The sequence below is a fragment of the Peromyscus maniculatus genome, chromosome 6 (assembly GCF_049852395.1).
Source record: "Peromyscus maniculatus bairdii isolate BWxNUB_F1_BW_parent chromosome 6, HU_Pman_BW_mat_3.1, whole genome shotgun sequence".
Taxonomy (NCBI): Eukaryota; Metazoa; Chordata; class Mammalia; order Rodentia; family Cricetidae; genus Peromyscus; species Peromyscus maniculatus.
The window spans coordinates 88,278,882-88,306,596 of NC_134857.1; the positions used below are offsets into that span (position 1 = coordinate 88,278,882).

Consider the following 27,715-nt stretch of genomic DNA (forward strand, 5'->3'; position numbering starts at 1 on the left):
CCTTGAGTATTTTTTTACCACAGGGACATGAATGGCATGCCGTCTACTGGACCAGTTTGAAGTTGGGGGTGGGGGGGAGGTGAGCTGAAGCCCAGGGGTGAGGGTACAGCCATGACCAAAGCTTGTTCCCTCCATCTCCATGGCAGCTGACCATGCCCAGGGAGAGGTCACAGGCCAGACACTCACTGTCACTACCCCTGGCAGCCAGGCCACTGTCCACGTGATTACGGGATCATCCTTCTCCACCTGGCCCACACACGTTGGGTGGAATGGGTACCACCCCACCCCAGGGATCATTGAGAACGTTTTTTTTTTTCCCTTCCTGGAAGTGGCCCTTTCCCAACAGGACCTCCTCTCCCGCGGGGCCTCCTGAGATGCCTGCACTGAGTCACAGTCCAAGGTCCAGGCCTCTGAGGACCTAAACTCCAGGGTTGCCAGGGTGAGGCAGTCAGGGGAATTCCGAACTCATACATCACCTGTGTCGATGAGAGTTGGGATACTGAGCCTTGGGAAACAGGAGGGAGGCGCCCTTGGGAGTTATGTGGGGCGGGGGGGCCGCAGACATCCCATGATCCACATGGTAAGAGCAATGGCTTCTGGCTTGAGGGTTTAGAGACTTAGGAACCTGGAGTGGACTAGGAAATGGAGTGCCTCTGAGACCCTAACCCTCTTTCTTGTTCCCAGACAGTGGCTTCTAAGAGCACCTGAAGGCTTGTTTCTGAACCTAACTCTATTTGCCCATGTCCAGAAAGGACGGATTGTCAAGAGCAAGGAGAAGGGTGTATTCCCACACTGGCCAAAGCAGGATGGAGTTCCACACCTGAAGTGCCCATCTTCACTTAGCCTGTGGCATGCTCCTTTTGCTCTTAGGCAATAGGGAGGGAAGGGGGGTGTGTTAGGGAAAGACAGATGACCAGACACTTGTGATGCTAATCCGGGAGCGGGGGGAGAGAGGGGGATTGGAGACTGTGGACTGCTTGATGCCCTATAAATCGTACACTGGTATCCTCAGCCTCCAGCCCCAGGGGAGATAGATTAGGACCATTTCAGAAGAACCCTGAGTTATATCGTTCTGGACCAACATTCCCAAAGGATGAATGTGGCTCCGGGCAAAGTTGAGCTGAACCAATCTGATCTCACCTGTCCCGGCTAGTTTTATGTTGACTGGACACAAACTAGAATCACCAGAGAGGAGGGAGCGTCAGTTGAGAAAACGCCTCCTTCCGATTGGGCTGTAGGCAGCCTGTAAACCATTTTCTTAATTAGTGATCAATGGGGGAGGGCCCAGCCCATGGTGGGTGGGGCCCTCCCTGGGCTGGTGGTCCTGGGTTCTACAAGAAAGCAGGCTGAAAAAGCCATGAAGAGCAAGCCAGTAAGCAGCACCCTCCATGGCCTCTGCATCAGCTCCCGCCTCCAGGTTCCTGCCCTGTTTGAGTTCCTGTGCTGACGTCCTTTGATGATGAGCAGATACACGGAAGTGTGAGCCAAACAAACCCTTTCCTCCCCGACCTGCCTTTTGGTCCCAGTGTTTCACCGCAGCAATAGAAACCCTAAGACACCAATGCTCAGGTAACAGATGACTCAGTGGTGGGGTGAAGACTGAGATGTCACGCCTTTTACCCTACTTCACTCTCCTGACAACATCTGCCCGCCCCGGGGGACAGTCAATGCTCTTTAAAAAGATTTATTTATTTATGTGAGTGGGTGTTTCCCTGAGTGTATGTCTGTGCCCTCCGAGGGCACCAGATCCTCCTGAAACTGGAGTTACAGATGATTGGGAACTGCCAGATGGGTGCTGGGTATCGAACCCAGGTCCTTTGGAAGAGCATCCAGTGCTTTTTAAGCACTGTGCCATCTTCAGCCCCAGTCAATGCTTTTGACAGAAGTTGCTTCCAAGTCCCTGAAACTAACCAAGGCAAATGCCATCATCACAACCCCCGTGGCAGAGGCACCGTCTCCAGCAATCAGTGTGAGACAGAATATACTTCTCAGCAGTCTGACCGCTGACAAAAATCAGTGGCTTTTGTATTAGGTATTTCCTGTTTTGTTTTGCTCCATTTGTTTGTTTGAAACTGTATCTTTAAAATTTTTTATTACATTTTTTACACAGTGTGTGTGTGTGTGTGTGTGTGTGTGTGTGTGTGTGTGTGTGTGTGTGAGCTGTGAGGCCAGAGAACAACCTACAGGAATCAGCTCTCTCTCTTCACCATCTGGGCTCTAGGGATTGAACTCAGGCCTTTGGTGTCTACTGTTACCCGGTGTTTTGGGGGTGGCTGTGTTGTGCACGTCCCCTCTCAGTCTTGCTCCGCCATCCGTACACTTCCAGCTGGAGATCCGAGGAAGAGGACCCGGAAGAGGAAGTGTGTGCCACTGAGATGAGCCCGGACTGCTTTGCTCAGCCCTCTCCCAAACCTCTGCACCAAATGTGCCACATCCAGCCAGTGTTCCAAGTCTGCCCGGCTCCTCGGGGCTCTCCCCCACTCCCAATCCTCTAGTCTACCACAGCACATTTGTCTCCAATACACCTGCATCCCACCTCCACATCACAGCACGTCATCCCCTGCCCAGGCAAAGGCAAGGACTATAAAACGGATCCGAACACACCACTCCTCTGCTTCAGACTTCAGTGTCCTCTGGCAATCCTGAACAGAAGCCAGGCTCCCGCCAGGCCTGTGGACCATGTGTTCTGGCCACTGCCTACCACCTCAGGCGGCCACTCCCATTACCCAGTCTCCAACAGCCCCGGCTTCCTTCCTAGCCCCACGCCCTTTGCCTGGCTGATCCCCTTTTCTGGCTCTCGCCCACTGCCCTGTCTCATGAAGCTCTACTCCCTCTTCCCAAGGGTCTTCTCTGAAGTCAGCCACCCCAGCGACTTCCCATCCTTCACACCCTCACCTTCTCATCCATACCCCACCCCCCGCCCCTTATTGCCTTCCCTCACTTATCAAGACCCTGGTTATTATCACTGTGTGAATTTGTTGTCTCTTCTACCTCAGAAATGTAAACTCCTGGGGGAGGAACTTCATCTCTGCTGTCCACACCTTTGTTTGCTCAGAGAAGTGATTTGCCCCGGCCTCCTCTCCTCACCTGTAGTAAAGAGATCTTTCCCCCAGAGCCCTTGGAGTTTTCCACCTCTGAGCAGAGCCTGTTCTGGCTCTTCTAAGGGATCCAGGTTCGCTCCCTGTAAAGCTAGGATGGCCCAGAGGGGCTCCGTGGTCCCTTCATTCTGGAAATGGTGTGGATGCTGATTTCCCCACCAGCAGCCTCTTTGTATAAGGACCACCTCGAAATGGCAAGGCCTTCCAGGGCCACAGCAGAAGTCACCGCATCATCCACTTCCGTAAAAATCTTAAAGAATTTACCCATTAATAGGAGATGAAGACATACACATGCCCCTTCACCTGCCACTGAATGCAGAGAGAGAGAGAGAGAGAGAGAGAGAGAGGGAGGGAGGGAGGGAGGGAGGGAGGGAGGGAGGGAGGGAGGGAGAGAAAGAAGGAGGAGGAAGAGAGGGAGGAAGAGAGGAAGAAGGAGGGGGAGGAGGGGGTAAGTTTGGGCTGTGGTCACACCCAGCTTCTCACCATGCACACCTCTCCATCCTACAGCATCATTACAGCCTCTACCTGACATTCCCTTCCCACTTCCCCTTGGCTGAACCCCTATCTGGCCTGAAGGGTTGACCCCATCCATTCCTCCTTAGAGTGTCTTTCTGATGTACTCAAACAGAGCTTGGCCATCGGTGCCTTCCATACTACCACACACGTTTGTTTATGAGTCCTCCTCTTCTCATCTGGGTCTTCACAGAGGCTCGGAGATGGGGACATGGCCCTTGATGTGTGACAGGCAGTCACAGACTAGCACATGCAGCAGGTATCTGGGAGCCACGGGCCAGACTCATCACAGCCCTCGACAAGGGAGAAGGCTTCTTAGAAGGCAAGCATCACCCGAAGACCCAGTAGGCATGGCAGGCCAAGAGAGCACCCAGCCGTGTGCAGAGGCATGACTCAAATGGGATTACAAGATGTCTCAGAGCGGAGGGTAAAGGGCAAGGGACAGCTGGTGTGGGAGATAAGGTGTATTTACAGCAGGAGCTGGACTTCAAGCAGGGCCTCGCCTGCCGGGATGGAGCTGGGCTTTCCTCCTGAAGCTGAAGTGGTTTGGGTTCAGAACTTGATAATCAGATTCCCACTCGAGGGAGGTCCTCCTCCATCCACAGCCGAGAGGGAGGATGGAGAAGAACAAGGGTGGATGCAAGGTTCCAAGTTAGGGGACTGTTGTTGTCAGAAGCAGGGATGACTTGCCATGCATGGAGGAGGGAGGACCCACACAAGAGGTGATGGGACCCATGTTGGGACTGAAGGGGGACTAAACAATAACTCCAGATCCCCCCCGGGACAGAAGTAGGAGTATAGCAGAGGGCGTGGAGATGATGGGGAGATGATGAACTCGGGGTGCATTTTGGGGTGGCTGTGCCCCTCCAAGTGTGTTCAAGCACCTGGCACTGTGTTGCAGGAAGCTGAGGAATAATTGAATTGATGGGTGAATAAAGTGAGGTCCCCCAGTCTCTGTAGCCTCACAATTTCAGGGAGATGCTCCCTGAGTTCTGCTTCCTTCCCACCCAAGCTCCAGCTCCTCATCCCACAGTCAGGATTGCTTGGGACTCAGAGCTGTCTTCCTGAAGATGCACCATTATCCATCCCTAGGGGTGAACAGCCTGGCCCCTCCATGCTTCAGAATGCCCTCCTCCCTCTGAGGCCTCACTCTAGCCAATTTCCACAATGCCTGACATGAAAAAGAGCCCCAGTCCCAGCCTCTAACCACCCCAGGCTCCTGTCTGATAGATCTGCAGTGCCTAAGGGCACCCAAAGGATCCCATGGAGTTCACAATGCTGAGAGTGCCTGGTGACACTCATCCTTCTCTGCCCGGAGATGTCAGCCAGGGCTCTGTTGGGGGTTGAGTCTCTGCCCAGCCCTGGCCCCAGGTCTCCTATAGGAATCCCTGATGTGATCACATTGACTTGAGGAGAGGCCCCCAGGAAGGCCAGGGTCTGGTCTGAGCTGGAAAGAATGAGGTCCGGGATGGTCACCCAAGCCAGGGCTGAGAATGGAATATGACTGTGGCCTTGATGGAGCTGTGCCTGGGAAGGCAAGGAAAAATAGGCTATTCAAATCTGAAAGAGGTCCATGTGGCTGAGACTCAGAAGACCAAAGGTCCAGGGAGGTCTAAGGGACTAGTTCACACAAAATCATGGCTAGGTGCTGATCCAACAGGCGGTTTGACCTCTAGACCCCAGAAACTGGCTGCCCAATGGACTTTCCTGGGGACTCACACCAATTCAGGTGGGGGAGATCCCTCCCTGGGTCCAGCTCCTGAACTCTGGGCGGTCAGGATGGTGTGGGATGCATGGTACAGAACAGGCCAACATACCTCAGTAGGTCCCGGGGAAGCCAAAGACAGCATCCTGACTGCAGGCTACAGCTCTGTGCTCCAAAGAAGTCTCCACCGCAGACCCTAACCCCCGCAGAACCTGAGGCTCTGTCCCAAGAGTCTCAGCTCCCACATCACCATCCCCGTTTATGCCCCGTCCTTCTCCTTCTGCCTTAGCCTTGGTTGACTGTTTATTCCTGGTGTCCGACATTGAGCTCTGAGTTCCCAGAAGGCAAGGAGTCTGACCTGCCCCAGGTATCACGGGTTTTTAAATAAAGCAACTTGCAGGAATTAGGCACGTCCTTGAGTAGTGGCCAAGGGAGGCCTTGGTTACCCATCTTTACTGAAGGCATCCACTGGGGCCTGGGTGTGGGGGTGGGGGTGGGACAGGGTGAAGAAAGAATAAAGAATAAAGGTGACCAGAGGAGAGGGGACAGAAGACAGGCACAACCAGGATGAGCCCTGAAAGAAGCCTCAGCCCTGTGTGTCATGCACAAGTGACCCTGGGCTCCACCCCATCTTCTCTAGGACAGGCAATGTCCTATTCACAGGCACGACCTGGGTACACATGATCACATGCCCATGAGACCCCAGGGCCTGATGCTAACCCAGGGCCTCAGAGGAGGTACATAAAAAGCAGAGAGATGAAGGGTCACACCCAAGGCCAGAGGTCAACAAGGAGGAAGCTGGGAAGCAGAGGTCTCTGGTCAAGCTCTGACACCTGTCGGCACAGACGCTTCCTCGGGTCCACTTCAGAGCTGGGCGGTTGGTGGCCTGAGAGGCCTCCCCACCCTCCAGAGTCCAAAGACCGCAGGTGTGGCTTCCTCAAAGCCTGCTTCCTCACCCACAGGCCACCTGATCATCAGTAGGTCTCTGCCCGAGGCAGCTGGCAGAGGAACCAAACTGAACTCCCTCCAGCAGTCGGGACCACTGGCACCACCACCAGCCTTCTTGGGGGCCCAGACACCAGGCTGCAGGGCAGGCATTCAGGTAAGTGCCTATCTCTGGGGAATAGGAAGGACTGGAGATCCTGGGGCCAACACGGGCACCTCTGTGGCTCTCCAGGGTTGGGACATTTTGCAGCCTCTTCTCGGATTTAGGAAGAAGGGTTAGCCCCAGGAACTCCCCACTGGCTGGAGACCAGGAAGAGCAAGGGGCTCCAGAAGGCTTCCCCCAGGGTCAGCCACGTAGATAGCCCTGCCTTGCTCTGGTCACCTACACCAGGGAGAGCAAAGGCTGATCCCCGACACTGAAGGGGGCCAGGCAGGTCCACCAGCACCTGAGCCCTGAGATGCAGGGTCTTTAGCAGTTGAACCGTCCCCACCAGCCCACCAGAGGCCGTGGTGACCTACAGGAGCCACACTGGTGTGAAAGAACAGGGCTGAGTTGGGCAGAGGAGGGCTTTTTATTCTTCCATTTGGAAGCAGGAATCGAATGGCACAGCCAGGGAGGTGAGGAGGAAAGGGTCAGGTTCCAGCACTATTTACAGTTATCTAGGAAAGGGGTTCCCCCACAAGCAGGGCAACGAACAGAGATCAGCCACCTCCTCTGTGTTCCCATGGCGCTCACTGGCTAATCATTTTTCCATCTGTGAGTCACCTTCATAGATCTCCGTCATTTTCATAACAGTCCCAATAAACAGGTGTGGGTGCTTCCTTACACTTTGGTCGGGATCTACAGCCAAGGTGCGCCGAGCAGATAGAGGCATGGAGGTGCACAGAAGCCATGATGAATGCATACAAATTCACACTCCCTTGGCTCCTCCATACACCCAGCACAGACAAATTCAGGACGTTTAACTCCACTCCATTTCAAAAGATGTGTGTTCGAGGCCCCCTCTGCGGCCCGCCACCCAGTGGCAGGGACACAGTTGTAAGCCAGACAGCTCTGGCTCATTTCCCTGTTAAACAGTCGCTGTGCCTCTAAGTCTGTTGTCCTCTTTGAATATCAGAGTCCTCATCTGAAAAGTGGGCATGATGGCTCCAGCTCTGGGGTTGTCTGAAGGCAAATTCCTTAGAGTGGCGCTCACCGTTTGGTGCTGGACGGACAGTGGTGAAGCCCAAGCGAGGTGGGGTCGGGAGGGGCTCGGAGTGCTGTCAGGGCGGCGATGGCCATTCCTGTTCTTAGAGAGGAACGGTCAGTGCTGGAACACGTGGGAACGCTCTGGGCAGGTGGTGGTTAAAGAAGGCTTTACCAGCCAGTTGACTGTGAGCTGGGTTTAGAGTTGGGGGGATCTGGGGGAGAATCTGAAACACCAGGAGGAAAGAGGCAGGAGTGATGGTCAGACACCAGATGACCGTCGGTCCCTGGCAAGTTCCACATGGCAACCCCCTCCCATATATGTCTGTCTGTCTGTCTGTCTTTTATTTATCTCTGTATCTAACACACACACACACACACACACACACACACACACACACACACACAGAATCTCACACTCAAATACATTCTCCCTGGCACGGTCATTAGTGGGAGCGTCCTGCCTCTTTGCAGAATTACAGCAGGGCTGCCCAGAGGCTTGCTATGGCAACTGAGCCCCCTGGCCCTTCCCCCAGAAGTAACTCATCCATGGCATCTTTTACATCTCATCCCAGAGTAAGATCTGAACCCAGATTCAAATCGTGGGAGGCCATCCACGTGGTGTGCCCCTGCCCCAGACCCTTTCTCCCCTGGCCCATGGCCTCCAAGGCTAACAAGATGGGCTTCTTGGGCAGGGTATTAGATGCAGATGACTCTGAATAGGTCCCCTGGAGCTCAGGGCTTCAGATCTGGTCTGAGTCCCCAGGTCAGAGGCACAGCGGCTGGGCCTTGCAGTTCTGTCCCTTAGTCTAAAGACTGTCTGGTCCCTTGTGATTCTAGGAGGCTGACCTCAGCAGTGTCAACATGTCCAGGCCCAGCAGCAAAGCCATCTACCGTAAGCTTCCTGCTTCCCCTACCCTGCCCAGCCCCGCTCTGGGCCAAGCTCCCTGAACCCCATCTTCTCCACTGCCCCTGCAGTTGCCCAAGCCTCACCTCACTTCCGCTGCCCCTGCCCTTGACTTTGTTCCCACAGTGCACCGGAAGGAATATTCCCAGAGCATGGCCTCAGAACCTACCCTCCTGCAGCACAGGGTGGAGGTGAGTACCCCTGGGGTCCTGGGGCCCAGGCAGTTTCTGGGTAGAGCTCCGAGTTCCCGTGTGTCCACTGCCTTACGAAAACAGATACACCTGACCCTGACACAACAGCTCAACCTGACCGAACTCCGGGGAGCCAGATTCAGCAAGCCTGGGGCCTGAACATCTGCCAGGTTCAGGGGAGTGAAGAGTAGTCCCAGGGTGGGCAGAGCAGGCCCAGCTGGAGGTCGTGGGGGTGGATGCTGGGTCCCTCGGCAGGAGTGAGTGAGTCAAGACCCACAGAAAGCCATCCTACCAACCTCTTTATTGTCCACCCCACCTCCTGTACATTGTTCAGGGTTGCATATGGCTGTGAGGAAGAAGGTATGAAGGTTGCAGCTATAAGGGTCAGTGTCACAGAGGGGAGACATCCTGCACTCCCGGGCCAGGCTGAGCCACTGGAATGGAGTCACTGGCCCCACCCAAATGCATAGCTGGCACTTCGAGAGCTGGTCATTTGAATTGGCTTTTAAACTGCAAGGATGTGGTCAGAGAGCTTGCTTAACCAGGCACATGGAGGTGGCCAGAGTGCATGGCAAGGGGCCACAGAACCCACCCCGACCCTGGCAGCCTCGGGTGCTAGGAGACAAGTAGGCAGCCCACAGTGCCGTGGAGAAAGGGCTTCCCAGCCACTGTCCAGTTTCTCTGTAGAGTGGGCCTGGGAACTGGCTTCACGGAGGCCCCTCAAGCAAGAGCAAGGGGAGGTGCATTCAAGATGACAGGCCTGTGGGTCCTGCTGAGGTGCTGGAAGTGTGGGCACAGTGGGAGGAACTGCGCCCGGGCAGGAGTGAGGCTTGAGGTCCAGGGGCAGGAAGTAGACTGCTCCTCTCCTACAGAACCCTAGAGCAAATGGAGGACACCTCAGGGAGGCACCATTTTCTGTGGGAAGGCAGGAATCTCTACAGGAAGGTGGCCAAGGGAAAAGGTGCCAAGCCATGGGGCCAGCAGAAGGCAAGGACCTGGGAGTCAGAGGTGGCCAGAGCTCTCTCTGTGCAAGACTCGGAAGGAGGACACTTGATCTTCCCGAGAGCCCCGTGGCACTGGGTTGGCACAGAAAGACGTCTGGGTATGAGCAGGAGTGTGGAAAAAGGCAGGGGTCAGGCATGTGAGGTCGGTGAAGGGGAGAACAACCCGAGGACAATGGTTCCTAAACGCAGCAAAGGGACCACAAAGGTCCCATAGCCCACACAGAGGAACACGGATGATTTTGCTGGATGATTGGAACCCACACCCCTGATCACCCAGTCACCTTATGTGATGGCTCCTTTGGAATCCCAGAACCCCTTAGCCCTAGCCCGGGGAAGCCTCTTCAAGAATCAGACTTCCATAGGTTCTTGCTGTATTGAAAAGCTTGACCTCCCCACAGGGGGAGCCAAGGACACACCTTCTTCCTCCACTGCCTTTCCCCTGCCTGCTGCCATCGGGGACCCTCTCCCCAAACCTTCTCCCACACCAGTCTCTTCCTGTCACCTTAGCATCTGATGACATGCAAGCTGGGGACACAGAGAGTCCGGGAACCGAAGGATGCCCTGCAGAAGCTTCAGGAGATGGATGCGCAGGGTCGAGTGTGGAGCCAAGACCTGATCCTGCAGGTGAAAGATGGCTGGCTCCAGCTGCTGGACATCGAGACTAAGGTCAGCCTTCTCAGCAAACCCAGCGGTGGGCCCTGGCTAGCCCAGGATGCTAAAAAGCAAGCACTAGGCTCTCCACCTGCCTCTCAGTGCCTGTCCACATCCAATACACATCCCAAACCAGGGGACTAGGGACAGAGGCATAAGAATCAGGGTTGAGACTCTACCCAGCCCACCAGAGAGCAGGGGTGACCTTTTCAGGGCCTCAGTGGCTCTCAGTGATCTCCTCACATTTGGCCTTTCCACTTGCCTTAGGAGGACCTAGATTCTTACCGCCTGGACAACATCAAGGCCATGGAGGTAGCACTCAACACCTGCTCCTACAACTCCGTCTTATCCGTCACTGTGCAGGAGTCTGGCTTTCCGGGCACCAGCACTTTACTCTTCCAATGCCAGGAAGTAGGGGTGAGCGACCGGGTATTGTGGTCAGGGGTGGAGTTTGGTGACCATCACATACACACACTCACACATAATGATTGCTGCTTCCTCCAGGCAGAGCAGCTGAGGACAAGCCTGCAGAAGGCCCTGGAGGAAGAGCTAGAAGAAAGGTAGGCTGTTTCTACCCAGCAACATCCAGGGCCTCCTAGCTCAGGCTGAGGGCCATATCCGGGCTACACATTTGGAGAATTCGTGATCCTGGGACCTAACAAACACATGCCAAGAACTAACAAAGGCTTAGACCAACAAAGGGTGTTGAGAATGTATTGAGTGCATTGTATACTGTCTCCAGAAGCCAGGGGAAGTTGTAGAGCCCAGGAAGTCCCAGGAACCAGGCAGGTGAAGCATGGTGGAGTCAGGGAAGGCTCAAGTGGAAACTAAGGAGCAGGAGTGGGCTTCCTGGAGAGAGATGGTGATGCCCTGTAGGCTTAGGTATCTGTCCCAAGAACTTTGTCAAAACTCTGTCTTCCATCATGCCCTCAGCAGACCTCGATTTGGAGTCCTTCATCCAAGCCAGGACAGGCGGAAGGGGTATCCTCTGGAAAGGCCACTCCCTATACTTCAGACACCCCCTCTGGAGCAGAGGTCCCTTCCAGAGCAGAGGTTTCCTCTAGAGCAGCCACACCACATGACCCCAGAACGCAGTAAGTTGGTGTCTGAAGGGCAAGTGGAGGAGGAGGAGGTTTGGACCGAGGCAAAGGAATTTAGGCTCATGGTCCCTCCACATCCGCCGTAGGCATCCCACCATCCCCAAGGTCCCTGACACACTACCCAAGTGCCCGAGAACCAAGCGTCTTCACTCTGCCTCCTCCTCCGAGGCGTGCTCCATCTCCTGAGGACCCAGAGAGGGATGAGGTAAACTGAAGGCGGTTGGAGGCTTGCTGGGGCTTCCTGGGCTGGAGAAAAGGGAGAACCTACTCCCAGGAACCCAGGTTCCTAGGGTAGACAGGGCAGGGCTGGGACTGAGGCTGGGTCTTATGGTGGGATGATAGAGGGACCACGGTGGGGAGTTTCAGGGTTTTCACGACTGTCCACTCAAGGCCGTGGGTTGTTGGGCATCCAGGAGGTACTGAACCATGTCCTCAAAGACATTGAGCTGTTCGCTGGAAAGCTGAAGGAGGCCAAGGCGAAGGACAGTCATAAGAAGAGAAAACTTGGGAGAAAAAAAAACAAGGCTCAAAACAGTAAGGAGTTCATGCCAGAGGAGAGGAGCAGGGGTGTCTTGGGGGGACCTGGAAACCCCACCTTTATTCCTTCTTCCACAGAGCTAACAGAAGCACAGTACGTTGATTGCTTCCAAAAGATCAAGCTGAGCTTCAACCTCCTGGTTAGTGGCTCTGGCCAGTTCTGGGCCCTTCCTCCCCACCTCCCCTTCTCTCTGATGTCAACCACCCAAGCCTTGCCCTTCTCCAGCTCCTCCTTCTCTTGGGACTTTGGAAGGCTCTGAGCCAAGGCACAGCCCACTTATGGAGTGCTAGGGTTCTGGTGAGGGTAAACGTTGGATGGGAACCAACCCTGTTCCGTGTCTTCAGGGGAAGCTGGCCTTACGGCTGCAGGAAACAAGCGCCCCCGAGTTCGTGGACCTCATCTTCCAAACCCTGAAACTGGTGAGTGGAGGGCAGACGGGGTGGCAAAGGGGACAAGCTGAAGCCAAGGAGAGGCAGAGGAAGGAACAAGAGGCGGGGGAGTACCAGGGTAGAGGGAGCTGTGGGACCTTCCCTTTATTCAACATGCATCTTCCTGCCGGGATACCACTCGAGACAAAACCCCCAGCAGACCGGATGGGCTGGCAACAGAGTCATGGACACCAAGTCTTTGGGGGGACAGACAGGAAGCGAGGAGACAGAGCTGAGGGGCTCTTGGACAATTCCTGCTCCCTTCTGACTTGGATGTACTGATACCTTCTCTTTCTACCTCTCCTCCAGATCCTGTCCCAGTGCCCCGAGGATGGCCTTGCAGCCAAAGTGATTTCACCCCTCCTCACCCCCAAAGCCATAGACCTGCTGCAGTCCTGTCTAAGGCCACCCGAGATTGCTCTCTGGAAGTCACTAGGCACAGCCTGGACCACCAGCTGGTAAGTAAAGACAAGGGGCGTGGAGGGCCCAACGCAGGACATGATGTGTAGCCTGGTGGTACATGATCACAAACCAGAGACATATCCAGAGAATGTGGGGGACTCTACATGGAGTTCCCAACTTTTCACTAAGCACTGCCTTTACCCAGCGAAGAAACATTACTTCAGAGAAAAAAAAGAGCAATGCCAACTTCTACTAAAATGTGTGCTCGTTTTCACAAGGGACAAAGTGAAAACTTGGTCTCAGTCCAGCTCAGAATTAAAGAATGGCTGACATAAGAGACACCAGATTTAACACCTAGAAGTTGACAGCAAGCTTCAGGACAGGAGTGAGAGATGCCAAGCTGCTGTGGGTGGAGGGGTGGGCATGGGACCAGTTAGAGAGCCTGGGAACTAGGAAGGAAACTCACTTGGACACCTGGGCTAACATGCCACGGGAACAGTCTACAGAGGCCACACATCTTCGTCCCCAGTTGAGAGGTCCTAACTATGTGACAGAACAGTATCTTAGTGTGAGGCAGGCCACAATGAGAGGCCTGTGAGTTCCATCGGGAGCCCCTGGCCTAGCTTCCTCAAGCAGGATTTGTAGCAGAGGGTAGGGGTCTGAGAAATGGTTACAGGAAGAAGGCAGAAAGAAAAGCAGGAAGAAGAAAAAAAGAAATCACAGAAATGCTGGGCGTGGTGGCGCATGCCTTTAAGCCCAGCACTCAGGAGGCAGAGGCAGGTAGATTTCTGTGAGTTCAAGGCCAGCCTGATCTACAAAGCGAGTTCCAGAACAGCTAGGGCTACACAGAGAAACCTTGTCTGAGAGAGAGAGAGAGAGAGAGAGAGAGAGAGAGAGAGAGAGAGAGAGAGAGAGAGAGAGAGAGAGAGAGAGAGAGAGAGGTATCAAGAGCCCAGAGCCATCAGCAGGGAGACAAGTGGAGCCTGGGGCTTGGGAGGAAACTCCCATGTGTTTGCCTAAAGAGCAGTTCTTTTTAACTCAGGCCCATGTGAAGTTCTGTCCAGTTTGCTTAAAGACATGAATAGTTTCAGTGCAACCTACTTATTTTGATGGTAGAATACACGCAACACGATAATGTACAGATTTCAGTGTATAATTCAGCAGCACTAAGTATCTCTCGACACTGTGTACCAATACCACTCCTAGCTCCAGAAGTTTCTCACCCCAAACAGAAAGGCTATACCTGCTAAAGAATAATTCCCCATTTCCCCTGTGGTCACCTCCTGGCTACCATTGCTCTATGTTTGTATCAGTTTGCCTAGTCCAGGTCCTTCATGTAAGTGAAATAAGACATGGTTCATCCTTTCATGACCAGCTGATTTTATCAGTATGTCCTCAGAATCCATCCATGTTATAGCATGTGTCAGAATTGTGATTGACTAATATTCCATCCTATGGACAAGCCACATTTTGTCTAGCCTTTATTCATCAGTGGGCATTTGAGTTGTTCATACCCAGATGATCTATTTTATGTGCTTTATTTGTCTAGTCACTAAGATGAAGGAATTTATAAATTCTGGACCTCTTCTAACGGATCCTGGAGCTGCACTGGGCTTACATCACCCATAGGGACAGCTCTGACATGCAGTTCTAGCAAGAGAGGAGAGCAGGGTCTCCGGTGGCCTGAGACAAGGCCTCGAGTGCTTTCAATTCAGGCCCTTTAACAAGGAGTATCCATGTTAGGTTGTAGAGTACTTATTCATCAGGACGGCCAGCCCGCAAATATTGACACGGAGACTTATTATTAATTATGAAAGCTCAGCCTTAGCTTGGGCTTGTCCTCAACTAGTTCTTATAACTTAAATTAACATTGATATTAATCTACGTTCTGCCACGTGGCGTCACCTCGTCTCCATACTGTCCATCCTGCTTCCTCTGGTTCTGTCTGGCAACTCTCTGTGACCTACATTCCTCCTCCTCTTCCTCTCTCTCCACGGAAATCCTGCCTATCCTCTCCTGCCTAGCTATCGGCCATTCATCTTTTCACCACGCCAATCACAGTGACACATCTTCACACAGTCTATAAATATTCTACAACATTAGGTATGTCACTTGAGATTTCAAAACCCAGTATTATTTAATTTTTTTTAAAGAAATAGTCTATAACACGCCTGCTGCACAAAGCATAAGGACCTGAGTTTGAATCCCCAGCACCCACATAAAAGTCAAGTGTGGCATCATGTCTGTAGCCTCAGTGTGGGAGTCAAGGTAGAGGAAGGGGGGTCCGTGGAGTGGAAGAGCCAGCCTAGCATACCAGGTTAAATGGGAAACTGTGTCTCAAAAAGTTAGGTGGAGATGGCATCAGCCTCTGGCCTCCATATGCAGAAGTACATACATTCATGTGTGCACACCCCACACCAAGATGCACATATAACACACACACACACACACACACACACACACACACACACACACACACATATGCATACATTTGCAACACTGGAAAACAAGGCCTGCACAGGTCTGGGGCAGATGGGGTCCCAGTGCTGAGAGGGGGAGTGGACGTGAGCCTCCATCCATAACCTAGAAGCTGTCTCTGGTTGATAACTGCTCACAAAGGAAGAGTTAGTTTTCTCTAATGGAGTCTCACGGGGTATACAAACTACTCTGAAGGCCAGGCCCCATGCCCAGCAGTAGTTGGCTAACACAAAATGAAATCAATGGCATTTTTGAAGGTTCTTTGTCACATAATGCTTGATAAGGGCTCTATTATTATTATTATTATTATTATTATTATTCATTTACTCTAGAGGTATTACGTCAGTTTTGTGTTTTTTCTTTTTTTCTTTTTTTTTTTCTTTTTTTCTTTTTTTTTGGTTTTTCAAGACAGGGTTTCTCTGCGTAGCTTTGCGCCTTTCCTGGAGCTCACTTGGTAGCCCAGGCTGGCCTCGAACTCACAGAGATCCGCCTGGCTCTGCCTCCCGAGTGCTGGGATTAAAGGCGTGCGCCACCACCGCCCGGCCAGTTTTGTGTTTTTATGGGATGTCTGTATGTGTCACCACATCTATATGTTTCCTGAGCCTTTTCTTAGGCTCTTTTTCTTCTGTTTGTTTGTTTATCTCCTATTCTGGTTTATTTGTTTTTGTTTTATCTAATTTTATTTCATTTTTTTAGATGCCTGTTTGTATTCTAGTGAGAGAGAAAAGGAAAGGGTGTGGAATTGGGTGCTCGGGGAGTAGGGAAGGATCCAGGAGGAGTGAGGGAGAAGAAACCATAATCAGAATGTGTTTTGTGAAAAAAATCTATGTTCAAAATAAATAATAAATAAAGGGGGTGGGGTTGCTCTTTGAAACTCCCCACAAGGGCTCTTTCAGCCCCAATACTCCAGATTATACTGCTTTAATTCTAAACTTTAATTCTAAACTTTAATGAGGGTGACCAAGTGTCCACTGTGTTCCTAGGGGGGTACCACAGCTGTACCTTGGGGACCAGAGTGAGGCTGCCCACAGATACTTGCACTGTTAGGCTTGTTCCTGCTTAACCATTTGCTTCTTTGTGGGTTTTCTGTAGCTTTTCATCTACATACATGGGCCATCTCCCCATTAGCCACAGATCCCTGAGGCTAGGCCTTCTCGCATCTCCTCCCTCTCCACATCCCACAGCCTGGTCCACAGTGGCTCTAAACCCAACTTTGTTTTCTCCTCAGGGTTGACTGGACAGGCGATGAACCACCACCCTACCGACCCACATTCTCCGATGGCTGGCAGATTCCAGAGCCCTACTCCATGGTAAGGTTGCTTAGCACTGAGACCTACACAAAGCTCTTCCGGTTCAGATCAAAACCACATGACAATTAAGGGGTGGGTCATATGGGTACCTTTTGGGGAGGTAGACAATGGACAAGAGGCAGCGGTTACAGGCCTATTATGGTCTGGTACCTCTCCTGGCCACTGCACTGGCTACCTCCTATTCTAACCCACTCTGGTCTTGTTTCTTACAGGAACCCCTAAGAACCCAGGATTCTATTTCCCTCAGGTATGTCAAATGCTTAGTTGATGCTCACAGTCACAGGAAGGGAGATAGAGGGCAGAGCCTTTATACCTGTGGATCCCTACATCCCAGAGATCATCTGTACTTTCTCTTAGTCAGATACAGACATGTGCAAAGATGTCTCTCCTCTACCTCGAATGAAAATGCAGTTTCTTACCTCCTAGCCTCTGAAATGCTTCTTCATGTAGCCTCTAGTCCTCACAGTTCAGGTATAAAGTGCTCAGAGCAGAATCAAGATCCAGGAAATCCCACTAGTGGAAACGTTCTGAGAGATAAACGGCATTTCAGAGCCCCTCCTGTATGCAAAACCTCGTACCCCAATCCCTGCCTAACACTATTGCCATAAAACCCTATGGGAACCCAAAAAGTCACCAACAGACCGCACCTAGGAGCTCTAGGGCTCTTGTGGCTGGGCACGGTTCCCTTTTGCCAGCCACCCTGACTCTGTCTCTCACCTCAACTCCAGGAGGAGCAGCAGCCTGCGATTCCCTCAGGATGAGCCATACAACCACGGCTCCGAACACGAGGACTCACACCTCCCAGCCTCCAGCCCCAGGCCTGCCAAACGAGCCCTGAAAATGCAAGTCCTGTATGAGTTTGAAGCAAGGAATGCACAGGAACTGACTGTGGCCCAGGGAGAGGTTCTGGAGGTGAGGCCTATGCGTGAATCTAAAAAAAAAGAGGTGGTTGGTGGGAGATCCAGTGGCCTGGAGTGGGTGGCTTACAGAGAGAACAGGAAAGTGGGAATACCAGGGAAGGACAAAGCCTTGGGGAGAGAGGGGATGGGAGGACAGGGCTCTGGGGGCTGACGACGGGGTGACTCTTGTTAGGTTCTGGACCAGAGCAAGCGTTGGTGGCTGGTGGAGAATGAGGCAGGACAGACTGGTTACATTCCCAGCAACATCCTGGAGCCCCTGCCGGCGGGAGGCCCTGGAAGCCGGAGACCATCATCCTTTAGGGTACGACCCAGCCTAGAACACCCAGGAGCCCCGAGTCCTGAGTCAGAGCGGGTAGCAGGCAGGATTGGGTGACCAACGAAGATGATCATAGTTCGGTTGAATCAGTATCACTGCATGCTTCCTAGGTGCTAAGTTCATTGTAGGGTCTGGGCAAACATTAAGTCAGGATCCCTGCAAAACCAGAGAGAACCAGAAGGTAAGGTAAGTGGCTTGATGGAGCTCAGCAGAAGGGACCCAGTATGGGAGGCTGTGCGTGGCTGTGAGAGGGCATGACCTCTGATTTCAAGTGTCCCTTGAGTCTAGGCTCCAATGCTTCGTCTTAGCTCCAAGCCTGAGGAAGTCACAGCCTGGCTGCAAGCAGAGAACTTCTCCACTATGTGAGTGCCCAGTCCCACGGGGGAGGAGGGGAGAGCCTTGTAAAAGGCTCAGGTGAGAACTGTAGACCCCTTCCCCCTCAGAGACCCAAACGTGGAACCTAGCTTCCACTGTACGTGATGACTCCATCTTGGGCTTTCTTTACTAAACGAAGGAGGACAGGAGGAAGGTTGCTTGACTGAGCCCAGGGTAGGGCACCAGGTGGGAGACTGTATGTAGTGAAAGAGTCAAGGGTAGTGAATTCTGGAAGAACCTGGGCGGTCACCTTCACCACCCCTCCCTTCCAGAACATGCTCTTTCAAAGAGCTTGTGCCCTCAAGCGTAGGGGTTCTCTATCTGACTTGTTCCTGCACCGGCAGATACCTAATTCCCGGAACCCCACCTTTCCTGCTCTACACACACATTAAGGCTGAGCACCCCCAAACCCACCTCTGATGGATTCCACCATTGTTATTTACAGCACTGTAAGGACCCTTGGGTCCCTGATGGGGAATCAGCTACTTCACATGAGACTTGGGGAGCTGCAAATGCTGTGCCCACAGGAGGCCCCAAGGATCCAGGCCCGGCTGGATGCTGTCAGAAGGATGCTGGGGGTGAGGTCCTGACTCCCACCCAGTGGTTTTTTTAATCTTCTTGGGTTGAGAAAGAGAGAGCTGGGAACACTAGGTGTGGGATATTCCTCTGGGGACTCAGCTTCTCCACTCAGGTGTGTCTGGAAGCACTGATCATATTGGTAGCACGAACTCTGGGGATCCATCGCTTGGAACCAGCTCCATCTGAATTATTTTCTTCCTTTAGATGACTCATTAGATACCAGCTCAAATACCTTCAAGACCAAGGACCTCTCATATCCAAGATGGAGTATTTGGTACCCAGTCAGAGCCCTCAGAAGTCCTCTTTCAGTGTGTGGCAAACCACAGATCGCACAGCAAAGAAGATGACCAGATCCAGACTCTGAGGCAAACAGTACCCTTGCTGGGCTGGAACTCCTCTCCAGTTACTATTTATTTTACCCCTGTCGTAAGCTTGGCATGCTTATTCCTAATCTCTTCAGTCCCACTCCTTTCCAATAAAATGCAACTTTAAGACTGTCATATGCCCCTCTCCTCGCCATTTATTCTGGGCCTGATGGGAACCAAAGGGAGGGAGTGGGGAGCCGGGATGCTGGGTATGAAACAGCATCAACCCTACAACCATTCCTGGTCAGACTGACTGAGCTAAAGAGAGAACTCACTGCAACCTGGAGCTGCGGATCAGCCTTTGGGGACTGTGGCCCATTCTTTCTCCTCTCTAAATAAACTCCAAAATGAGTCTATGCTCACCATTGCTATCCTTCTATGAACATGACTCCCAGTCCACTCCAAGGCTCCTAGTCCAGCTGAAGGCATGGCATGTCACAGCAGCAGAGAACCCCCTGCTGACAACGCTGGACTTTGTTCACACTGGCTGGTGATCCAGAGGACTGTGAACAAGGAAGTGTCTGTTAGGTGAGTCAGTCTTGAGTTGCCTCTCTAGTGGCAGAACACAGGAACACTGACTGCCCTGGGAGGTGAAGGTCCTCAGGTCCACTGTGTGAACTCAGGCCGGTCAGTCCACTCCCTGCGCCTCCGTCCTGGTCAAATGAAGCATTTGGGTTGTATGTGGTGTCCACTGTCTTTCAGTCTCAAAGGCATGAAATGAACTCATCTCCACAGAAGAGGAGTTATGCCTCCATCGATATACTCCACGGATCAGGTCTGATGTTCTCATGGATTCAAGAGCCCCTTGTAGGTTATTAAGATGGTGTGGTTGCTATATTGTGTCCCCCAATGTATTGTGCACCCTAATAAACTTAATAAACTTATCTGGGGTCAGAGAACAGAACAGCCACTAGATAGACATAGAAGCCAGGCATGGTGGCACACATCTTTAATCACAGGACTTGAGAGTTCACATGCCTTTAATCCCAGGAAGTGATGACAGGAAGCAGAAAGGTATATAAGGTGTGAGGTTCAGGAACCAGAGGTCTTTTTAAGCTTTTAAGCTTTTTAGCAGCAGTTCAGCTGAGATCCCTTCAGATGAGGACTCAGAGGCTTCCAGTCTGAGGAAACAAGATCAGCTGAGGAGTTGGCGAGGTGAGGTTGGATGTGGCTTGTTCTGCTTCTCTGATCTTCCAGCATTCACCCCAATACCTGGCTCCAGGTTTGTTTTTATTAATAAGAACTTTTAAGATTCGTGTTACCATATGAACACCTGGTTTTCGACAAAGGAGCCAAAACTATACAATGGAAAAAAGAAAGTATCTTCAACAAATGGTGCTGGCATAACTGGATCTCAATATGTAAAAGATTACAAATAGATCCATATCTGTCACCATGCACAAAACTCAAGTCCAAGTGGATCAAAGACCTGAACATAAATCCAGTTACACTAAACTTAATAGAAAAGAAAGTAGGAAGCACTCTTGAACGCATTGGCACCGGAGACCATTTCCTAAATAAAACACCAACAGCACAGACCCTGAGCACAACAATTAACAAATGGGACCTCTCGAAATTGAGAAGCTTCTGCAGGGCAAAAAACACAGTCAATAAGACAAAAAGACAGCCAACAGAATGGGAAAAGATCTTCACCAACCCCACATCTGACAGAGGATTGATCTCCACAGTATATAAAGAACTCAAGAAACTAGACATCAAAATACTGAACAGTCCAATTAAAAAAATGGGCTAAAGAGCTAAACAGAGAATTCACAAAACAAGAAACACAAATGGCTGAAAGACATTTAAAGAAATGCTCAACATCCTTAATCATCAGAGAAATGCAAATCAAAATGACTCTGAGATACCACCTTACACCTGTCAGAATGGCTACGATCAAAAACACCAATGACAGCCAATGTTGGAGAGGATGTGGAGGAAAGGGAACACTCCTCCACTGTTGGTGGGAACGTAAATTTGTACAACTACTGTGGAAATCAGTATGGCGGTTTCTCAGAAAATTAGGAATCGAACTACCTCAAGACCCAGCCATCCCACTCTTGGGCATATACCCAAGGAATGCTGATTCATACCATAAAGATACATGCTCAGCTATGTTCGTAGCAGCACTATTTGTAATAGCCAGAACCTGGAAACAACCTAGATGCCCGTCAACGGAAGAATGGATGGAAAAAATGTGGTACATATACACAATGGAGTACTACTCAGCAGAGAAAAACAACGAAAGCATGAAATCTGCAAGCAAATGGATGGAACTAGAAAAAATCATCCTGAGTGAGGTAACCCAAACCCAGAAAGACAGTCATGGTATGTACTCACTCATAAGTGGATTCTAGATATAAAATAAAGAACAATCAGACCACAACCCATAGAACCATGGAGGCTATATATATAGCATGGAGGTCTCTAGGACAACTGTGGCTTATAATAAATTTCGGTTTTACTCAATTATTGTAAAAAAAATAGCCAAATGAATGGAAACACATGAACTATGAACCAAAGGCTGAGGGGCCCCCAGCTGGATCAGGCCCTCTGAATAGGTGAGACAGTTGATTGGCTTGATCAGTTTGGGAAGCAACTAGGCAGTGGGACCAAGTCCTGTGCTCATTGCATGAGTTGGCTGTTTGAAACCTGGAGCTTATGCAGGGACACTTGGCTCAGGCTGGGAGGAAGGGACTGGACCTGCCTGGACTGAGTCTACCAGGTTGATCGCAGTCCTCGGGGGAGGATTTGCCCTGGAGGAGGTGGGAATGGGGGGTGAGCTGGGGTAAGGGGAGGGTGTGGGAGGGGGGAGAATAGGGGAACCCGTGGCTGATATGTAGAACTGAATGGTATTGTAAAATAAAATAAATAAAATAAAAAAAAAAAAGATTCGTGCTACAAGATGGTCCAGGAAATCTCTTTTGGCTGAATTTATCCAAGACCACAACATCATCCAGAGCTGAGTACTTTATTTCCAGACGTCCTCGATCATTCACTCAGCTTCCTGGCCTCATGAAATTTTCTCTTACAGCTGGGAACACACACTACAAAAGCAAAACCTTTTCCTCAGGAAAAAAAAAAAGTGGGGGGGGGGGAGCCTTCGGAGAAAAACTTAATCAGAAAAGTTAAGGTCTTAGAATGGAAGGAGACACTAACCCATTGGTCTTTGCTCATCTCAGAGCTGAAAACTAAAGAAACTACAGAATTAGAAGACACCCCCCGCCCGCAGCCTTTTTTTTTTTTAACTAGAGTAAAACATTTAAAAATCGCTTTGTGCCATGCGTTATGCTTCTAGTGGACATCACGACCTAGATTTTATACACTCCCCACAGAGTAGAGAAAAAACTCAAATTTTCTTTACAACCTTTACAACCTGCTGCCAAACACTTAACATTCAATGTCTCCTTCTACCGCAGCTTCACAGTCCTGCCGGACTCAACCGCACCTGCCACGTGTCTTGCACACCTATTTCCCACCTTCCAGCGTTTGTTCTGCCCTTCTCCTCCTGCCTGAGCTGTCGTTTGAGGAATTTCCGATGTGCATAGCCTATCCTTTCCCGGCAGTGGCCCTGTTCAGTGTTCATGGCCTCCCTCAAAGTCTTCTCAGAACCACTTTGTATCTTGGGCGGAGGACATTTCTACCCTCAACGTACTTTAGGTATTGCCTTGTACCTGAATCACTTCCTACCTCACAGTTTTATGTGTCTAAGCGATTTATTGGTTCTTGTTATTATCTTGCGTTCCTTCACAGCCCTTCACTTGTCCCGCCAAGGAAGCCAAAGACAGTTGTTCGCTTTGTGGCCAGAATTCCGACTCCGCTGACCAACGCCAGCTCATTATGCGGCATGACTCTCACGCTCCCCAGGTAACTAAGGTCCAGGTCTCCACTGCCGGGATGTGGATGCAGCAGCAGCAACAGCAGCAGAAGTGCGCACCAAGCTTTGGGGGGGGGCCCAGCCGCGCGCGCGCCTGCGTGCGCGTGCCCAGTGACCACGCGGAGGGCGGGTGGAGCACCGAGCGAGGAAGGAGGAGCCAGTCCGATCGCATTGGCCCCGCCCATAGCGTCCAGTATAAAGGGGCGCCCACACTCCTTCGCATATCCCAGCAGGGGCTCAGCTCTCCGAACATGTCGTCCAAGTCGTCTATGATTCTGGGTTACTGGGATATCCGCGGGGTGAGTGGCCCCTCGCCAGCCCAGCCGCTGGGACAGAGAGATGCAGGCAGCTGAGCGAGGGACCGGAGAGGCAGTGTCCGGTGCAGAGGTGGCCTCCCCGCTGTGACCAGCGTCAGCTAAGCTGCCCTCCGAGGCCTACGTCCGACCAGCCTGTGGGGTCCCCAGGCCCGTGGGGAGAGGAGGGGACGGGAGGTTTCCGGGTCAGAGCGAAGGGGCTGCTTAACGACAATTTCAACCCTCCGCCTCCCGACAGGATGCAGGGGGTTGGCCGCGTTGGGCTGGGGACGTTGACGGGCGGGAGTTGGAAGTGATTGGGAACTGCGCAGGCGTGCTGACCGGGGTCCTTCTCCATCCCCTACCTTTAGCTGGCTCATGCCATCCGCATGCTCCTGGAGTATACTGATACCAGCTATGAGGAGAAACGGTACACGTGTGGGGAAGGTAACGTCTGTGGGTGTCGGTGGCCCTCTGCACTGGGCCAAGGTGGCCCAGTCTTTCACCCAGGGAGGAACACTACACCGAGGTCGTATGGGACCCCTGCTCCAGTCAGCTGGGAACTGTGCCAAGAGAAGCTCATCCATGGGGTTCCCTCTTGCTGTCCAAGCCCATCTTAATACGTAGACTGAAGAAGCCCAAGGGTTAGGTTTTGGGGATTGGGAACTTGAGGTATCAGGACTAAGTCATTTCTCGACTAGATTGGTAAGGAGGTTGGGTCCCACTTTTCTCTTACAGCTCCTGATTATGATAGAAGCCAATGGCTGGATGTGAAATTCAAGCTAGATCTGGATTTTCCCAATGTAGGTAGCTTTGGAGGAGTGGGCAGAAGGGAAGGCCTTCTAGTTATCCATCTTTTACTTCCTCTCTGGTTTGGGAGAATCTAGAATAGAGAGGCTGGCTCTTCACCTGGAGAGAGTGGAGAGAATTCAAGGGCCATTGAACAGGAGTGAGCAACATCTTAATTCCCACTAACGACTGTCAGACATTTTCCTCTCAAAGACAGGCTACAGGAGACATTAGTTACTAGCCCGGTCTGTGACTTTGTCGCTGAGAGACATCAGGTATTTTCATATTCTTCTGAATGTGTCCCAGTATCTTAAGCATCATGGTTAGTAAATGCTCTTTAATGTATCCGTAAACACACTACTCTTACAGTTTTACTTTAAAATATAAAATATTTACAGTTTGTTTTTTGAAAGTGTTCTGAGAAAGTCCACATGCCACACATGTACATTCACACTGAGAATCAGGTGGGGACCGAGTGCTAATTTCTATTTGTTTTGTTCTTCCTCCTAGCTTCTATTACCTCATCTTTACTGCCTTGCAAATCTCTTTCCCAGAAGAGTGGAGGAGGCAAGACCAAGCTAGGTTCACTATTTCACTTTTTCCTTCCAGCTGCCCTACCTTATGGATGGGAAGAATAAGATCACCCAGAGTAATGCCATCTTGCGATACATCGCGCGCAAGCACAACATGTGTGAGTAGTTAACGCTGATGTGAGAGACAGGCAGTTTACTCACCTGGAGGTGGGCAATCCCGAGGATGATCTGTTGCCCTCTGACCTACAGGTGGCGACACTGAGGAAGAAAAGATACGAGTGGACATCATGGAGAACCAGATAATGGACTTCCGCATGCAGCTGGTTCGACTCTGCTACAATTCCGAGCATGTAAGTGTCCTTATCTGGAATCAGCTGTGTGCTAAGAATTGTTCTGCCCCCTTCTATGGTTGCCATCTTTCCATCAACCCAATCCGTAAGGATTGGAAACAGAGTGTATGGTTTGTTGTGTCGTGTAAATCTGGTGTTAGCTTCTCCTCCTTTCCAAAGCCCAGCTCGCCATCCTGCCTCCTCCAAGAGAAGGCAGTGGGAAGCTGGCTAGAGAAGGGTCTGCTGTGTCCATCAGTCGTCCAGGCCCTGACTACAGCTGTCAGCTACTCTGTGTGTGTGTGTGTGTGTGTGTGTGTGTGAGAGAGAGAGAGAGAGAGAGAGAGAGAGAGAGAGAGAGAGAGAGAGAGAGAGAGAGAGCAATGTGTGCAGAGATCCAAAGACAGCATTACTGTGGGACCTGGGAATCAGACTCTGGTCACCCCTGTTGAACCTTCTGGTGGATCCAACAACAGCTATTGCTCTTTTCCCCTCCCAGGAAAGCCTGAAGCCTCAGTACTTGGAACAGCTACCTTCACAGCTGAAACAATTCTCATTGTTCCTGGGGAAATTCTCATGGTTTGCCGGGGAGAAGGTAGGAAGAAGGCACAGGGAGAGGAGCCTGTCTGTCCCTGCAGGTCCTTACCGCTGACCGCCTCGGGCCTGACATTTCACTGCCCTTGTTCTAGCTTACCTTTGTGGACTTCCTCACCTATGATGTCTTAGACCAGAATCGGATGTTTGAGCCCAAGTGCCTGGATGAGTTCCCAAATCTGAAGGCTTTCATGTGCCGTTTTGAGGTGATGTTCCATCCATATCCCTTTCTCACAGAAATAAGCACAGACGCCCTACACCCTGCAGATCCCATTGTACGCTCCCAACACCTACTTCCGCCTAAAAGGATCAATGGTTAGACACCTCCAGGCTTCTAAGTCTTGGGAAGAGCCTGGCTTGCACACCCTGAAAGCAACAACTGAAAGAAATGGGTGAAGGCCGGGACAAGTGAATGTCGCTGTTTGTTGTGGGTCTACTGGGCGGGGCTAGAGTCCTAATAAGGCCTGGTGTGCTTTTCCTTCAGGCTTTGGAGAAAATTGCTGCATTCCTGCAGTGTGACCGATTCTTCAAGATGCCAATCAATAACAAGATGGCCAAGTGGGGCAATAAGTGCATATGCTGAGCGAGAAACCCGGCACTGCCCGCTTTGTCCCGTCCTGTCCCAAGGGGCCTGCATTCGGTCTTTTCTGCTCTTTCTAATAAACAGCAGTTACGTTAACTGGTGTCTAGATGGATTTCTTGTAGGGGTAAAGGCCAAAGAGTGAGGAGATGTTGAGGATGAAGGGGATATGAATCCATGCATAACTGTTGACATTCCCTTCTCAGCTGAGTTCAAGGGCCAGAAGTTACCCCAAGGCTGAGTGGGTATTGGAAGTCGAGGCATTGCCCAGTGCCAGGTGGCAGCTACTTTAAACAGACATGGAGTGCAGTGGTCCAGCCGCAGCCTAGGTTCAGGTCCTGAGACAGGGAAGGGGCTTCAGCACAGGGGAAAAAAAATGAACACTCTGGTCACCAGATGAGTTTCACACAAGTGGCTGACCCTGAATAGTTCCAGCTGCCTTTATTTATACATCGAAAACAAGCATGTCTTTCCATACTAACAAGTTTTTCCCATCCTCCAACGTTAATCTGTGGCAAAAACAAATGTGTCAAATATGTTTTCTCCCAACTTTCACATCAAGACATTTTTAAACTAAAAGCAGCACTTATCATTTTGCTAGTTTGGCCAAATATCGAGCCAGCTACATCCTGTCTTTACAAAACTAAAAGGTCATAAACATAGGCACACATTTTCAAGAATATATCTTCAAGAACAACAATTTTGTTCAAAGCATATTTACAGAAATAGGGGTGATCTGCCTCTGATCCTGTCAGCACTGAAACCCGAGAAACATCAGCTCCCAAAGAGTTTTAGGGGAAAATTATTTGAGACAAAATGGGGTTTCCAGGAATCACATCTGTCCCATACATGATTGACACAATGACATTAGAAACCACCAAGAGAATCATCAATATTACCAGAGAGAAGAGAGCGTGCAGGCTGTGTGGTCCCAGCAGTATTCTGCACTGTCCCAAACTCCACTGGTCCTTGAGTGAGACTGTCCCCATGGGCTTTTGCCTCATCTGGAGACCCGTTAGACAAGCACTCATATACTGGTCCAAACCTGGGCTGCGTGGCTCCCAACAGTGGAGTTCTTAAGAAGCTGCAAAGATAACCAAGTAAACTGTGTGGTACTGATAGACTCAACAGGAGGAACTTACAAACGACCCAGGTTGGGCAGGGGAGAGAGATTCAAGTGATAAAGGTGGCATTTCAAACTGTGGGCCTGTCAATAGAATTGGAACAGTTGGTTACTAATTAAACTTCATGCTGGGCGACAGACACTGCTAGTGAGCCTGAAGATGGATGCAGGAACCTGAGGGAATAATCAGTCTTAAAAGTCGAAGCGTATCTGGTGGCCCAATCGTTCTTCCTATGTGAGCTCACGAAAAATGTGTATATTGTATCATATAGGAACAAGTAGATGCCATGTAAATGCCCAGCAGTGCTAGGGAGTATGCCATGGCATACAGGAATGAGGGTGAAAGGTAGGTGTGGTGGCACACACAGGCAATGCCGGTGTTAGGGGGGCTGAGACAAGCAGATTCCTGGGGGTGCACTGCCCAAAGTCTAGCCAAATAATGAGTTCCTGGCCAGAAAGAAACTCTATCCAAAGGGAGAAAAAAAAGGTGGATGGCATCCTGAGGTTCTCCAGCTTCTACATGTCAGTGAACACACATGCACATGTGGACACACATGCAGGTGCAGCTTGAGTGCACACACAATAAACT

General features: G+C 51.2%; 2 protein-coding genes across 5 annotated transcripts; both read left to right on the forward strand.

Moving 5' to 3' along the window:
* The first annotated feature begins 504 nt into the window (after window positions 1–504).
* Eps8l3 (EPS8 signaling adaptor L3) lies at window positions 505–19,146 on the forward strand. 4 transcript variants are annotated; one of them, XM_076574801.1, is made up of 20 exons: window positions 505–580; window positions 6,279–6,418; window positions 8,288–8,342; window positions 8,481–8,545; window positions 10,057–10,215; window positions 10,468–10,617; window positions 10,705–10,760; window positions 11,137–11,294; window positions 11,387–11,505; window positions 11,714–11,834; window positions 11,916–11,977; window positions 12,183–12,257; window positions 12,576–12,724; window positions 16,375–16,456; window positions 16,669–16,703; window positions 17,185–17,368; window positions 17,549–17,677; window positions 17,981–18,054; window positions 18,513–18,645; window positions 18,851–19,146. In XM_076574801.1, the coding sequence occupies exons 3-20, from the start codon at window positions 8,312–8,314 to the stop codon at window positions 18,860–18,862; spliced, it is 1,794 nt and encodes a 597-aa protein (XP_076430916.1). In that variant the 5' UTR covers window positions 505–580; window positions 6,279–6,418; window positions 8,288–8,311; the 3' UTR covers window positions 18,863–19,146. The 4 variants fall into 4 exon arrangements, with proteins under 4 accessions (XP_076430916.1, XP_076430915.1, XP_076430913.1 ...); XM_076574800.1 differs by lacking the exon at window positions 505–580 and having other exon boundaries at window positions 6,298–6,418; window positions 11,134–11,294; window positions 18,851–18,987; XM_076574798.1 differs by lacking the exon at window positions 505–580 and having other exon boundaries at window positions 6,298–6,418; window positions 11,134–11,294; window positions 11,714–11,977; window positions 18,851–18,987.
* Window positions 19,147–22,904: 3,758 nt separating this feature from the next.
* Gstm3 (glutathione S-transferase mu 3) lies at window positions 22,905–26,102 on the forward strand. Its single transcript, XM_006979494.4, has 8 exons — window positions 22,905–23,187; window positions 23,553–23,628; window positions 23,920–23,984; window positions 24,580–24,661; window positions 24,753–24,853; window positions 25,329–25,424; window positions 25,519–25,629; window positions 25,908–26,102. Exons 1-8 carry the CDS (start codon window positions 22,909–22,911, stop codon window positions 26,004–26,006), a joined length of 909 nt encoding a protein of 302 aa, XP_006979556.2. The 5' UTR covers window positions 22,905–22,908; the 3' UTR covers window positions 26,007–26,102.
* Window positions 26,103–27,715: the final 1,613 nt, after the last annotated feature.